Source organism: Atractosteus spatula, chromosome 18, assembly GCF_055471065.1.
Source record: "Atractosteus spatula isolate fAtrSpa1 chromosome 18, fAtrSpa1.hap1, whole genome shotgun sequence".
Lineage (NCBI taxonomy): Eukaryota > Metazoa > Chordata > Actinopteri > Semionotiformes > Lepisosteidae > Atractosteus > Atractosteus spatula.
In genome coordinates this window covers 7,073,386-7,088,108 of record NC_142723.1, presented here as the reverse complement: position 1 = coordinate 7,088,108, position 14,723 = coordinate 7,073,386, and the positions used below count along the sequence as shown (strand labels likewise).

The 14,723-nt window shown below is 43.8% G+C and overlaps 1 protein-coding gene across 1 annotated transcript; it reads right to left on the bottom strand.

Annotated features, from left to right (window-relative positions):
• Positions 1–1,890: 1,890 nt before the first annotated feature.
• Positions 1,891–14,523, bottom strand: smcr8a (Smith-Magenis syndrome chromosome region, candidate 8a). Its single transcript, XM_088936936.1, has 2 exons — positions 11,606–14,523; positions 1,891–7,655 (listed from the first exon to the last, which is right to left on the bottom strand). The coding sequence occupies exons 1-2, from the start codon at positions 13,960–13,962 to the stop codon at positions 7,211–7,213; spliced, it is 2,802 nt and encodes a 933-aa protein (XP_088793062.1). The 5' UTR covers positions 13,963–14,523; the 3' UTR covers positions 1,891–7,210.
• Positions 14,524–14,723: the final 200 nt, after the last annotated feature.

Genomic DNA, 14,723 nt, shown 5'->3' with positions numbered 1-14,723 from the left:
CCAGAACCTATTGGTCCATTTCTGTAATTGTTCTCTTAGTTGAAAAGGTTCAATTGCTTCTACACCTGAGCTAATCAATTCTCTCACTAATGAGGTGGCTCAGAGCTTATGCAAAACTGGCTCACTTGAGTGAATTGGTAAAAATTCATGTCAAAATGACACCGGAAACGTACATTTTTAGATAGATACTTTATTGATCCCGTGAGGGAAATTGTAGTGCAACAGCAGTTTAACACAGTCAACACAAAACAGTGTAACGAATGATACAGTAATAATAATAAAATACAATCAGTACAGTGAGAAGTGCACTAAGAAGAGTTACTCACAGTCCAGAACATACAAAGAACAAACCAGAACAGTACACAAAAAGTTGTATTGCACAATATAAGTATAAATATAAATGTATTGCATCCTTTCTTTGGTACTGGGATAAGGCATGATGTCTTCCAGAGCACAGGGACTGTCTCCAAGCGCAGGCTCGGGTTGAACAGTTGCTGGAGCACTCCACTCAGCTGATCAGCACAAGCCCTCAGAATGCTGGGACAGACGTCATCTGGTCCTGTGGCCTTACCCTGGTGAAGTCTCCTCAATTCCCTCTTCACCTGGTCAGCCTGGCCTGGGGGGTGGTGCTCATAGCGCTGTCAGTGCTGCAGGTGTTAATGGGGGAGGTGTTGGGACAGTGGCAGCTGCGGGGGATGGGGGGGGGTGAGTAGCTGTTGTGGGTTGTAGCTGTAGGCGGCCGTGATTGTGGGGGGGATGGAGGAGGTGTTGGGCAGTTGCAGCTGCGAGGGCTTAGGGAGCATGTGGCTGTGGGGGGGATGGGTGTTGAGCCACAGAGGGCTCTGAATCAAACCTGTTAAAAAACTGGTTCAGCTCATTGGCCATCTCCAGGTTCCCCTCTGATACACCCCCAGCCTGTTTGAAGCCAGTGATCTCTCTCTTGCTGCTCCATACGTCCCTCACCCTATTCCTTTGCAGCTTGTCCTCTACCTTCCTACTGTAGGCGTCCTTGCTCTCTCTTAACTTCTGCTTTAGTTCCCTCTGTACAAGCTTAACCTCTTCCCTGTCCTCCTCTTCCTTGTCATTCAGAAGAGCCTTCAGGTCGCTGGTGATCCAGGGTTTGTTGTTGGGAAAGCAGTGTAGGTCTTTGGTGGGGATGGTGCTGTCTACGCAGAAGTTAATGTAGTCAGTAACACAATCCACCATGTTGTCTATGTCGTCCGCACGTGGCTCGCACAGCACATCCCAGTCTGGAGCCTCCAAAGCACCACGTAGATCCTCCATAGCCCCCTGAGACCATCTCATCACAGTCCTCATGGTCGCAGGTTGGCTCTGGACAATAGGCTTGTGTAGTGCTTTAAGAAGGACAAGGTTGTGATCTGATCTGCCAAGGTGGGGGGGGGAAGGGCTGTGGAACTATATGCGTCCTAAGCACTGCCATATAATAATAATAATGGCATATAATAATTTTATATCATACCATCATTCCAAAATATAGATTCTGTGGCACCAGTCTTCTTAGAGAAACCTTAAAGTAAGGGTTATGGTTTGGCGGTGAAGTTCTCTACCCTATACCAGTGCTTTTCCTTCTTTCTCATTCACACTGATGATTTAAGGTACAGGTGCTTTCAGGTCATTTTAATTAGCCTTCAAATGTTAATTACAGTGTCATAACTGGGGGGGGGAAGCATGATGAAAGGTAACCCTAGGACGAAAGATGTTTCCAACATGCTTTGGATTCAATGTTTTGTGTTTTTTCAGATTTACATGAGGCTGCTTAAGTACTATTAAAACTCCTGGTTTTAAAGAGATTACTTTTTTATTTCCACATTTTGAGTGAAGGATCATGTGAAAAGACCGGACATGAGAAACCACACAAATACAACCAGACAGATTTGAACCTTTTATTAAATTAACGGTTTCGTAGTCTGGTGTTTCGCAGTTGAATGACTTTGAGCAAACGAAACAAAATGAATAAAAGCAACAAAAATCATTTTAAACCATCAAACACTTGTGTGCAAACTTAAATAAAATAATTATGCCAAACATCTGCATGATTAAAAGCTTTTTCAACCAACTAAAGGTTGGTTATAGATGGTTTACCTTCTGTCACTCATTACAGATAAGAGAGGATAGTGTAGAGAATGGCTTCACAGTTTTTTCAAACAAAAAGGTCAAATCATTTGACATGTACAAAGAATGAGTTACATGCAGGCAATGAAACAGTACAAATCATAGTGCAATTCTTGTTGCTTTACATTACCAGCAATGGAAGATTAGGAAGAGGTGTAATATTAATGCTTTGTTAGATTCAATGAATTAGCTAATTTAATAAATCTGTTTACAGTCAATGTAAAGGAGAAGTATTCAGTTGAGGGAAAAAATACAATCTTAAGTGTAGAGGACAGACTCTAGGCTCTGAGATTCAAACTGCACAATACTCTTCCAGTTTGCATGGAACTTAGGCAGTTTTTGTACAAATGCTTTTGTCATGAGGAAAATGTTTAAGGCCTTAGAAATAAAAGTACATGGCATCTGAATTTCCAGTTTAAAGAAAAAATGCACATATGGTTCCTTCATACAAACGAACCAACAGCAGAGGGTTGTGTTCGCAATCTTCAGAACACCCTTTTTGGTGTTGATTTCCTTTATTGAAGCAAATAAGTTAAAGAGAAACGTAACTTGGCAAATATAATTACAAGTATAATTCATCATATCAGTTTATTGAAGAAGGAAAGTTTATATGGCACATAACACCAGTAACCAATATGCTTTGGGGGAAAAAAAAGATGTGCCTGACTATTACTCAATATTCAATATCAGTACATCGAAAACAACCTGTTTTCTGTAGATTAATAATACATTTTAGTGAAATGTAGTGCAAGTTTTGCATGGGAGGAAATTAATGGATCAATCCTTTTTATTACTGATTTATTTATTAAATGAGCAGTTCAGCCTTATTGTGACTTTTGTGTGTACAGCATGACGGTACTTCTACAGTGAATACTAAAAACTGCTCACTTTCAAATCCTCTTGGGTACATGACTGCGACAACAGCCCAGTAAGGAAGATGCCTTCTTCCAAGACGGAACTAAGCAAAAATATGACTTCCCCACAGCGAAAGGAGGAAGTTCAAACGTGAAATTCAAATGTTCATACAAGGCAGGTGATCCCTGTACTGCTGCTCCTGAGACCCACACTTCTGCTGGACTGTGGTCCAGCCTGGCTCTTGGTTACACATCCCCTCAGTGACTCAATAACAGGATGAACTACAACTGTTTTAATTATGTTCAAGTCTTAAACATGGTGGGAGTTTGCATTTTTACTATTGCATTTCATAAGTAACATGGAATTCCAAACTCCTGAGTACAAAAATAACTCGCACATGTTCCAAGGAAGCAGCATATTAGTTCAACTAAGGCTTCAATTAAGTAATTAAACTGGGCTGGAATGAAAACCAGCAGGTTTGTGAGCGGCTAGGATTGGGATTAGCAACCTCAACAGGGAGATATCGGGATATCCGACAAGATAATGGCTTGTAGATCAGGGTATCCAGTGTCAAGCTCTGCAGAACTCTAACAGAACACCTTTAGATTTCTGATTTGCGCCAGTTACACTCAAAAGTATTTTGGGAGCAATTTTCATTGACTAGAGCCTCTAAGGTGTTCTATTTGGCTGCCTTCTAAGAACAACATCTGGTGTACAAGTGTTTATATCCAGATTTTCTGACTTTGAAACTATTAGAAACGAGATTTATAATACGGTGGTCATCTTATAAAGTCATCTACTTTCCGCACAAACACGCTTAATACATTCTGTGACGAAGGGAGAAATGATTCTGTTTTATTGTAACCTTCGTACCCACGTGAGCGATGTCCAGGTCGAGCACTAAATTATCTGACTTACATAATGAGATGTATGTAGTATTAAAAGAAAATGGTCAAACCATTAACGACTTACATTTATATAGTGAAATAAAAAAAAAAATCTGTCAATTACCAACAGTAACCTGCATGCCAGGGAAGACACAAGTCTAGTAAATTAAACATTTTTAAGAGTGTACATATACAACAGCAATGTTATGGTATACTACACAGCTACCAGCATTAAGAAAAGCCATGCTCATACCCAAGTACCTGTGCATGTTTCAAACTATGGACGGAAGTATATAAACGCCCTACTTTAATGAATGTGTTCCACAACAATTTCAAGTTACTACTGGGGCACAAGGGGGGAGGTGACAGGGCAGTTTCAAAAATATCTCAAATACATTGGAGCATGCAGTGTTGGTGCATCTTCGCAGCACTTATTTTTTCCATGCATAACCAATAGGCTTCTCATTTTATACTGGTTTCTCCACAGTTGCTGAGTTTTCTATAGTGCAGACCGTGTGTGTCTGTGCAGGGTCTAAAATCTTTCTTTGTGCTTTCTCTCTCAAGATGCTAGTTGACCAAGAAGGACGTGTTCAGCCCTAGGCAGACCGCGATGGAAGAGTACAGTTTAAAACCAGAACACGTTGGGAACCCCAACATGACAAAACCCCTTTTTTCCTTTTTTTCCAGTTCAGAACTGAAATTGACTGGGACGCTATGGCTTAGCTGAGGTAATCAGACCTTAAGACTCCCTGATTTTCTGATGCAGGATGTTCACTTAACAAGAATCGATATTTTGGTTACACATGGCTTTACAACGGATACTTCTGCAAAACTGAAAATATTCCATTATGTACAATTTAAAAAGAATACTAACACATTATAAAAATATGTGCCTCCTGTGTCTTCTGTTGCCAACATTTAGTTAGCAAACACAACACTTTCTAAGGGGTTTCTGTCAAATAAACACAAGAACGAAATTACTAATGCTGGTTAGTTTTGAAAAGTCTTTGAAAGCAGCCACAACTCTTTAGAAGGCAAACTCCCCAAAGCCACCCAGTTATAGTCTTATTTCCAGTTACAAAAATGACCACGTTGCAGACACATTCATTACAAAAATGTTTCCCCAAAAGGCGAAAATAAATATGAAAAATTCTCACATTTCTCCAGCTGTATTTTAAATTATAGCAGCAGACAGATCCATTATTTTGAGATGAGTCTTAAATAATTCTCATTAGTCCTTATTAGAACAGATAATATGAAATGGAGACTTTTGCTATGAAATGGAGACTATATTTTGTTAAAGAGAAAACAGTTTGCTCTGTATTAATAAGGTTGAATCCCTTTTGGCTAGGATGAGCAAAAGTATTGTTGCTAAATTTAATAAAGCAATAATACTGGTTTGCTTTGCACAAAAACAAGCTTTGCATAGATAATGATAACTGACCCTATATCACTGTCAATAGTCAGATAAAAGTCTCATTTATCTAATGATACGTCACGCAATGCTCTTTAGAAATTAAGAAGATTCAATCATGGCTTTTGTAGTGCTCCTAGTCATGTATTGTGATATAACCTGAATTTCATCCTCAGTGGAGGAAGTTATTCTGCAGTGCATGCTAGACCATTTTCACACACTACTGGACCAATTCTAGTATGAGTGTTAAGGAAAAATAAAAACACAACAAAACGTTACAGTAACATTGAAGCGCTTAATTTAACCCCCTTTGGCACTGAAAAGAAGCACACATGTAAGGCATGCCAGATATTTTTGTAAATGAAACCCCAGCCATGCTGATCTTTTAACTCTTTGTCCATCATGTTCAACACAGGATTGCCATTCTAGAGGCACACGCAGTGTGTGCCACTTGCTTAAAGTAACTGCTTCTAAGAGGACTGAGCTTCTCAAGTTAGGTTAGACGGTGAGATACATTCCACCTAACCTATCCTAATCGGAGTTTGACACTCGGTGCCTATCCACCTTCATAAGAAAACAACACAGCATACATATATTATCATCAGAGATTCAAGCGGGGAGCTGCAGAGGAACGTCAACTAATTGTTCATCATTTGCGTCTGTAGCAGGTTGCTGCTGTAGGCTTTTATGAGACTTTCAGTGTTTGCCAGCGTTGGTCGATTAGCATAGATCAAACCTTGAGGATGGGCGAAGGATCTGCAAAATACAGCTACAGTAAATAACGACTGCTTTTTGGCAATGATTCCTTCGTCATTGGATAAAAAAAGAGCTTCACCTCCAGGACAGCTGAGAGTGTGAAATAAACAAGCTCAATGGTTGGTAGTCTAAATCAGAAAGGATAAATCAGAAACTCGGGGTCCTAGAGAATAATTCAGGAAAGAGGCTGGGCAAATCTCATCCGAGAAAGTTCTTATATTTTCGGAATTCAATCCTAACCCCTGCATTAAGACATGGAAAAAAAACCAACAACATGCACTGTTGACACGATCAGTCTGGCCACACACTGCATTGCTCGACTTGCCATCTAAAGAGCCAAAGAGCACAATGACTCAAAACAGAATAAAATCCAGATTAAATTAAAAGTTTGGCCTGCCTGCCAATCAACAATCACCAGCCAAGAAATCTTGGGTATTCAACGGGTGGAGGCAAACAGCAACTTGAAAAGAACCCATCCTAGGCTATTAGGGTTGCAATTTTTAATTGTTGGTAGGATTTGAAAAGCCAAAAGGCTCTTTTTTAAAAGTGAACCAAAATGTCTCTGGTTCTGTTTCGTGTAGAAATGCTTAGGTCTCCTTTGGAAGGGTTCAGTATGCACCACAATCCAAGTTCTCCTTCCTATAGATGACTCTCCAATAGTCTCTCACGTATGACAAGTTATGCTTTCTATACTGTTGTTTTTTTCAATATAAAACAATATGTAATAAGAAATATCACCACTTGTATACTTAATATGAGTAGGGCCACATGTTTATTGTCACTAATTGCTGCTAAAGTTCGCAGATGTTAAAATAGTACTGTTAACCGCAGTAGCAAAAGTCTGTTCTGCTGATATTTGGACACATTATTCAGATTCAGAGTTTTACAACATGGCAAAAGAAAAAAAAAGAATTAAATAGCATTGGGAACTTCAACTGTAACAGAATTCGTTATTTAAATGCATAAAATGCCGAATACCTCCATTTTCTGCTCCAGCAACCACCCAAAGACGTCAACTCTGACAATGGCAGGAAGCAGGTCATCCCAAGAAACGCAGGAGGGAAACAAGAACCCAAACATTCATTTACATTCATTTCACCTCTCCCCTCTCGGCGTGGCGGGGAGAGAGAAGGACCAGGAACTGCACAACTGCCAACCAATTCAACTAGATCTTGTACAAAAAGCTGGTGACGTAGTTAAATGCAAAGGCGCCCTTTCTCGGCCCCTGCAGGTAGAACTGTTTGATGAGCTCAGACAGGAAGTGCACGATCCTCGCATCCTCCTCCTTGCAGCCCAGGATGTGGTGCAGGAAGCTGGCCCTGCGCGAGGCCACGGACTCCTGCCCTTCCTCGGGGCTGATGGGAAGGTGCAGGTGATGGCAGAAGGTATAGAGGAAGGCCCTGGAGCTCAGCTGGGTCAGCATGCTCTGAACGTGCATGAAGTAGGTGCTGCCTCGCTTAATCTGCGTCCGGTGGTCGGCCAGCCTGCTGACCAGTGAGCCTCTGTACACGGGGGAACGCAGGGTCTTGTGATCAGTGTCCAGGATGCTGATGTAGCGGCTGTAGCGATTCAGGGAATACAACATGCTGGAACCTGTGGGGGAGGCCATCCTGACAAATCAGAGGGAAGCAAAAGACTAGGTTAGCTTACCTTAGTCCTTCCTGGCAATGAGTCACGTTATTCAGTAACCTTATCACTTAATAGTGATATGTTCTTACCACCAAATCTTACAAAGTGTGAGTTTGATATGGAAATAGAAGAACACAAAAGATTATAAACGAAGTATCATAAGAAACTTAATTCTCTACACATGTACGCGTGTAGAAAAATACAAAGTTCATTCAAAATTCCTGACTAAGTGCGATACACTCGAGCGACTTTGTTGCAGGAACACAAAGTCACCACATGGAGAGAGGAGTGGGCACAGGTGATGAGGGGATTTAACCTGCTGAATGTGAAACCTGGGGAAAATCAAGAAAGAAATGCAGAAAGAAACCAATATGCCCCAATGCATCATGCATTTTACGCTACTGGCATGTTGAAGCAACACCTCAGATGAAGTCGCCTTTAGCGATGAGTCTTAGTATGGTGATGGACTGTAGTGGGTGTATAGCGGACATGTAGACTGATACACTAATTGACAAGGGAAGTCCAACCGTGATAATCTGGGCAGGACTGGCAGGAGAACTTTAGTTGTAGAGATCGATGGCACCCCGATGCACTGGATGATGTTGATCAACAGATCAAGTCCTAGACCTCACCTGCTGCCCTTTCTGTGGGATGACAACATACTCTTCATGCTGCTCACGTAACAACAGTGTGCTTGCAATGACAAAGTGACGGGTTACTCTGTGGCCGACTCGCCAGACCCAGGCACCACTGAACATGTGGTGGATGAGCTGGGATGACATGGAGCATCTAGGGCTCAGAGACCAGTGACCTGGCATGTGCCTGTCCACGCTTTATGAGCAGAATGGGACAACATCCCACAAGATTAATTTGCAACCTATTGCCTTCTTTTAATTTCTCAGTTCTTTCTCAGTTTTTGTAAAGTGCCTTAAAAATTATGGAAAAGCAATAAATAGGAACAAAACCGATTAACAAGGTGGTATCTGTAACCTGGTCAAAGCTTGCATTTCAGATATATAACTTGTATGGCTCTGAACAGTGGCCACACTTGCTAGTAGCCTATGACTTTCACAGAAGACTCCCCATTGATGAAAATGTTAATCAGCTTAACAAACGAATCTCATGACCTAATGATGCCTTTTCAAGAAATTGTCAGTGCACCTTCTACCAAAGACGAGATATAATTTCCCTAATGACCACAAATTTGTTGCAAAGTTCCTTCACAAGTTTCTTTTGATGCTCAGCACATACATTATATATGCACAAACCCATAACGAGCTTTTAACCTTCCTCTTGTCTCATGCTTCACTGAGCAAAGAAATCCTGTATTTATCCTGCTTAGAAACCATGTCCCCCAATAAAAGATTAAGGATTTAAATAGAAACCTGCTGGCAAAAAGAATCCAAAAGGTTAACTCTCTGATGTAGCTATTAGAAAGCTGATTATTAAAAGTACTGAATTTGGCCTTTCCTCTTAGAAAACGAGACATGTGCCCTAAGATTGCAGCCCACGGATTATGAAAGCAGCTCTGAGACATGTCAGATTCTCACAGAGCAATCTCGCACACCACCCCCGGCCAATGGTTCTCTGCAGGCATCATTCTCAGTGGGAACGCAGGTCAGGCTTCTAGGGGAAGTCTGCACGCTTTGGAAACAAACTGAGGAATGGAAGAGCTGGCAATCACGATGCTCGAAAGTGAGGGGGCAAGAGGGGTCGGGCTCCACTTCCCCATTCTCTGTGTGGGGTTACAGGGCTCGTCGCTGTGAGCCATATGGAGATTCCAATTCAGTGGGAAGAACAAAGAAATAACTGGAACTACAGAAATTCTGTAAAAAAATAATGGGATTCTTGATAGAAAGGAACTAATTGCAAGGGAAACTACACTTGTTATTAGAGAAATAAATGTGATGGATTTTGTATGTTGATTAAATGTATTCGGTGTCATTTTCATTAATTAGTCTTGTGTGATCATGACACCATCTCAGTGTTCGTATTCACACCTTATCAGGATGAATGAGGAGCTCCAACTGTGATGGTCCGGTAGGAGTGTCAAGTTGCTACAGATTTCCACTTTTACTGATTGATGGTGATCAAGTCCTGGGATCTGACTTGCTGCCTAGCCTGTGGACTAAATATGTCAACATTCCAGCAGGACAATACGTGCTCTGCTGGCCTGCTTGTAGTATCAGAACACAGCAGATAAGCTGTTGGATCCCCTACATGCCAGTGTTGAGCCCTGTTAAAAGATGCATGTGGGATGAGTGGAGATGATGTGTAGCACCTAGGGCTCAGAGACCAGTGAGCAGACTGTATAAGAGGGATAGGACGCAAAATGGCATTTGCAACCTGGTGTAAAGTATGTGTCATAGCAGAACAGACTGTGCTGCTTCCAACAATGACTTTCACTGCTGCACCTTCTGTTGATCAACACATTACAAGAGATGTTGTTTTTCATGCTCAGTATACAGTATGAATAAAATTAAAAAATATAATCGTGTGACTGTGAGCAAGAAATGCTGAAACTCTTTGAGACCGACAACCGAATCATAACTACTTTCAACTTTATGCATCTCGTTCAATGGAAGTCAGACAAAATCCTGTGAGGTGTACTGACAGGTTTGCAAGTACGAAGGGAGGCTTCTCTTGCACTGAAAGGTGGTTTTTGAAGTACGCACGTTCACACGTTGTCCAAACTGGACAAAGTCAGCCATTTTATCATCAAACAATGTCCTCATTCACTCACTCATGTACCATGTGGGGGACATTATCAACAGTAATCTTCTGTTACATTTTTAACATATACTTGTCCTTATTTTAATTATAATTCTTGTAATTCCTTTGATCTTGTCAGTATCATTCTTTTAAATACTTATACTCCATGAAAATTGCTTTTCTTATTTACTTAAGGCCTCGGCAAATATGACACTGCATTAAGCATTCCTTACGCGATGCAAAAGTTGCTCTAGGAAGTGCTATTTATTATAAAAATGGAAACCCCTCTCCAAGATGTAAGCCACAGTCAAAATCACAGCAGCTAGAAAGGGGCAGAGATGAGATTATAAATTAATGATGAGCAGCAGGCGTTGTTTCAAAAGCAATGGAGTACAGACACTGGCAGGGCACTGCTACTGGCTGTGGAGGAATCCACACTCTAATCAGGCAGAATGTGGAGCCTTTGCAATTATGTCTGGAACTGCAAACCGTCGAAAATGTGAAGGATCTTCATATAGAAAAATGCAAACGTGGCCTGACGTTAACCGTGTGCAGGGAACGGCCTATGAAAAACAAGAAGGGTGAATCCTTTTTTTGTTCCAACGTCCAAACAATCACAGATTCTTGGTGGAATTCCTTCCCAATTTGGAATAGCCAGATGTGTGTTTATCAGGTCTCAGCTACAATCCCTACGACCACGAGGGGGGGGGGATGAGAAAGTGTAGCAGCTCTGCTGACCCTCTCACCCTTCGGCCACTCATCTTTTCACAGGTCTCGGGCAACGCGGCCCCCCCATCAGTACTCGGAGCCGATCGTCCGTGAGGCCGCGGGGGTCCCTGCGAGAGCCCCATGGCCCATCAGTCCCCACTCTGCGCTCCCACTCCAGGCACGGGGGTCAGAGTCAGCGACTCCCTTTTATACTTTCTCTAAAGGAGTCCACACTGAACCGGAACCTGTTACTAAAACACTCAACGACTTCAAATGTACAGTGTTAAACCAGAGGCGTAAAACGTCCCGAGCATTTCAAACACGACAATCTTAATACACCCAGTTCTGTGACGCTGCCGCCCTCAACTCCCACAATTCAAATTCAGACCTTCATGAAGATAATAACTGTCTTATTCAAAAACACAAGGTTGCGCCACCAAAATTGAACTCTGTATTTATTATCTCTTATTTGCCAACTGTTTCTAAGTATGTAGAGGTCTACAGGGCTTACCTGTGCAGGCCAATAAGCTTCCAGTTCTGCAGGTCTGTTATTTGGAAGGGGGAGGTTACCCAGGGTTTGACAGCCTCGGCGTACTTGCCCAGATTGGGGACAAAGATGGATAAGGCATTCACCAGCTTGCGCACGGTTCCTTCATCAGCACCCAGCACCACCAGAGTCCTCCCGCTCAGCAGGCAGAAAATGGCCTGCTGGGCGAACGGGTATTGTCTTATAAATCTCAAGGCGCTCTGCCCCGCCTTCTTCTTGTGCTTCACAGTAACGGGGTTGCCAGGGAGGAATGGGGACGACGCCCTGTCGGAGCTGGTGGAGGCGCTCATGAAGCTGGTGCTGTCCGAGGCGTCATCCAGGTTCATCCTGGACACCTCGTCGGAGAGATAGTTGGGGTTCAGCTCGGAAGCGGGGTGCCCCGCTGGGGCGCCTTCCAAGAAGCCCTCCTCCGCCAGGCAGAAATCCACCTGCAGAGCTGGGTCCCCTTGCCGGCACGACGGGGGCTCCTCTTTGACCACCCCGTTGGCACAGCACTCCTGCGCGAGCTCGGTGGAGGGCTCCTCGCCCACGCGGCCCTCCTGCCCCAGGCAGCAGCTGGAATCCACCCGGATCGCAGCCTTGTTTTCGGAACGGCCGGCTTCCTGCACGTCCAAGTGCCGACTCGGAGCAGGGAAGCTCTGCTGGTAAGAGTCGCCGCCCCAGGCCTCCACAGTGGGGTCCTCTTCGTGAACGGCGCCGGCGTACGATGCTCTCAGATCTTCGGGTATGACGGATTCCGTGGTGCTTAAGACTTCGATGCTGTCCTCGCTATTAGTCCTCCTGCTCGTCACTTTCCTTCTGTCCACTTCCGGATTCTGTCCTTGGTGGACTGCCAGACTCTCGGATTTCATCAAGGGTCCCTGAACTGGGAAGGACCTCTCAGTCCCCAGTACTTCAATGCTTTCCCCACTGCCCACACTTCCCTTCATTTCAGCATTCATGGACTCTTCCAAATTGTCCTGGGTGATGTCACAGGGGCTGGACTCTGTCAGCTCGGTGTCATGCAATCCATCCTCACTTATGTCCTGTTCCATTTTAATAGGAACGGTCTCTACACAGGAGGTGTAGGACTCTAGGCTCATTGGCTCGCCTGGAAAGACAGGGGAGGAAGGAGGCATGTTGCTGACCAGAGTAAGCTTCTCCTCATACGGCTGCTTCTCAGCTCCTTCTTCTTCTTCTTCGTCCCACTCTTTGTAATCCTCAAACAGGAAGTCTGTGATTTTCTGCTGCTTCAGCAGGGCTCGCTCGATCTGGCTGGTGTGGATGTAGCACAGGTCTCCTCTGAACATCTTCTCGATGTGCGTCAGCTGGTCCATCGTTTGATTGAAGAAGTACAAATCACAGAGCTCCTCTAGAGTTTTTAGGCGCTTGTCAAAGCATTTCGCAGACTTTGCTTTTATGAGCTGAGGGGTGTAAGACGCTCTGCGCGCACAGCTCGCGTCTTCGGCCAATTCTTCACGATTCGGGTCATGACACACTGAGTCCTGGTCTGCTTCGGTGGAGTCAGTCGGGTTGTCAAGCTCATAGGGCAAAAACTCAGGGTCTTTAGTTTTGCGGTTCGGGTAGGAGGAGATCTGCTTCAGAAGATCTTTGTGTTCGTAGATGGATTTTTCTACGTTGGCTAGCTCGTTCGCTTTCTCTATTGCTTGGGTGGAGTAGCAGCCGTTGGTCTTCTTCTGCAGCTCCGTTTCCCTGTGGAGAACAGTCCGGGTGTATTCCAGGTCCTTCAGCTTCTTTTCCAGCTCGCTGGCGAATGCCTTCCGGTTTCCCGTTTTCAAGCACTCCGAAGCCTTGGAGAACTCGGACGAGAGCTCCAGGAACTGCCGCATTATCTTGCTCTCGTCGGCCGAGACGTAGGCCATACAGAAGGGCCTGACGAAGCCGCGGGCTTCCAGGTCGTACAGGGTCAGGTGATGGATGTAGGCAAAGGCTCCTTCTTTCGAATCCCCGAGCACGACTTTCGAGTCCTCCACAAAGTTGAGCTTTGGGTAGCCACAGCCGGGGGGGTGTCCCACAAACGAGGCTTGGTAGTCCACGGACATGATCCGGAGGGAGAAATAGTTGAGATCAAAGGTTCCACAAACCTTGGAGTCATTTGGGATGGTTATGAGCGGCTGCGGGCCGACCTGCTCTGAAAACTCGGAGATGAGGATAAAATCCTTGGTGAATTTCGCAAAGGAAGTCTTGGACCAGGGATTGGCATTGCCAGCATGGGGGAACAGAGGCACAGAAAACTCTTCCGGGATTAAAGAAGGATCTACATACGTGTCTCCATAATCGTCATCTTTCGTCAGAGCCACCAGGTCAGGGGAACCAATCATTTTCTGACTTTTAAGAATGACATGGGGGAAAAGGTACTATCAAATGATCATACAGTCTGTTCTGAAGGTCTATACATAAGGATCCATATAGGTGTTCCAATATGAGTTAGCTCCTTCAGTGTGTGCAACATTGACCCAACACGACACCGCCAGTTGCGCCGAATCACCAAATAAACACAGACAGGAATAGTGTCCGCGATCCCCTCTTTATCACCTCCAGCAGATCCTGACCCGACAGTGCTAACCAATGTTGAACATTTCCCCAGTTTTATGTCCTTCCCGGCTCGCCCACAATCACGACTGCTGTTATAGAGGGAACTCAAGCACACACACACACTTCTGAAGCTAAAACCACAAAATATAATCACAGCAACTGTAAAGTCAAGCACTTGCCGGTAAGACAGATGTACGGAGTCCCTTTAAGCGTTCCACGATTAAAAATTTAAAAAATCCGTTTCGGTTCGAATTTACCTTCGGAAAACATGACAGCGAGTGATCAACGAAAGGAGAAACAGCGCTTATTTGTCACTATCGAAGAGAAGCATTAGAAATTAGCAGCCATTTTTACCCATATGACTGGCGATACTGACAAGGAAGTATCGGTGCTTCTTGCTGCTGTCATTTAGATTATCCCTTTTTTATGAACGGTGGAAAATTATAAAATTGTATTTCTGATGTGTCTCGATTAACGTATTATTTATTTTAAATCATTTATTTCCATAATGTAAAAAGAACAGCGGTTGTAGCGCTCACTGGGATTT

What these genes read in the sequence shown, in the direction of transcription:
- smcr8a (XM_088936936.1), bottom strand. Translation starts at nt 13,962, where the DNA reads ATGATTGGTTCCCCTGACCTGGTGGCTCTGACGAAAGATGACGATTAT. An exon ending in AAGCTTATTGGCCTGCACAG is followed by an intron (nt 7,656 to 11,605) that starts GTAAGCCCTGTA and finishes CTGATTTGTCAG; the next exon opens with GATGGCCTCCCCCACAGGTT.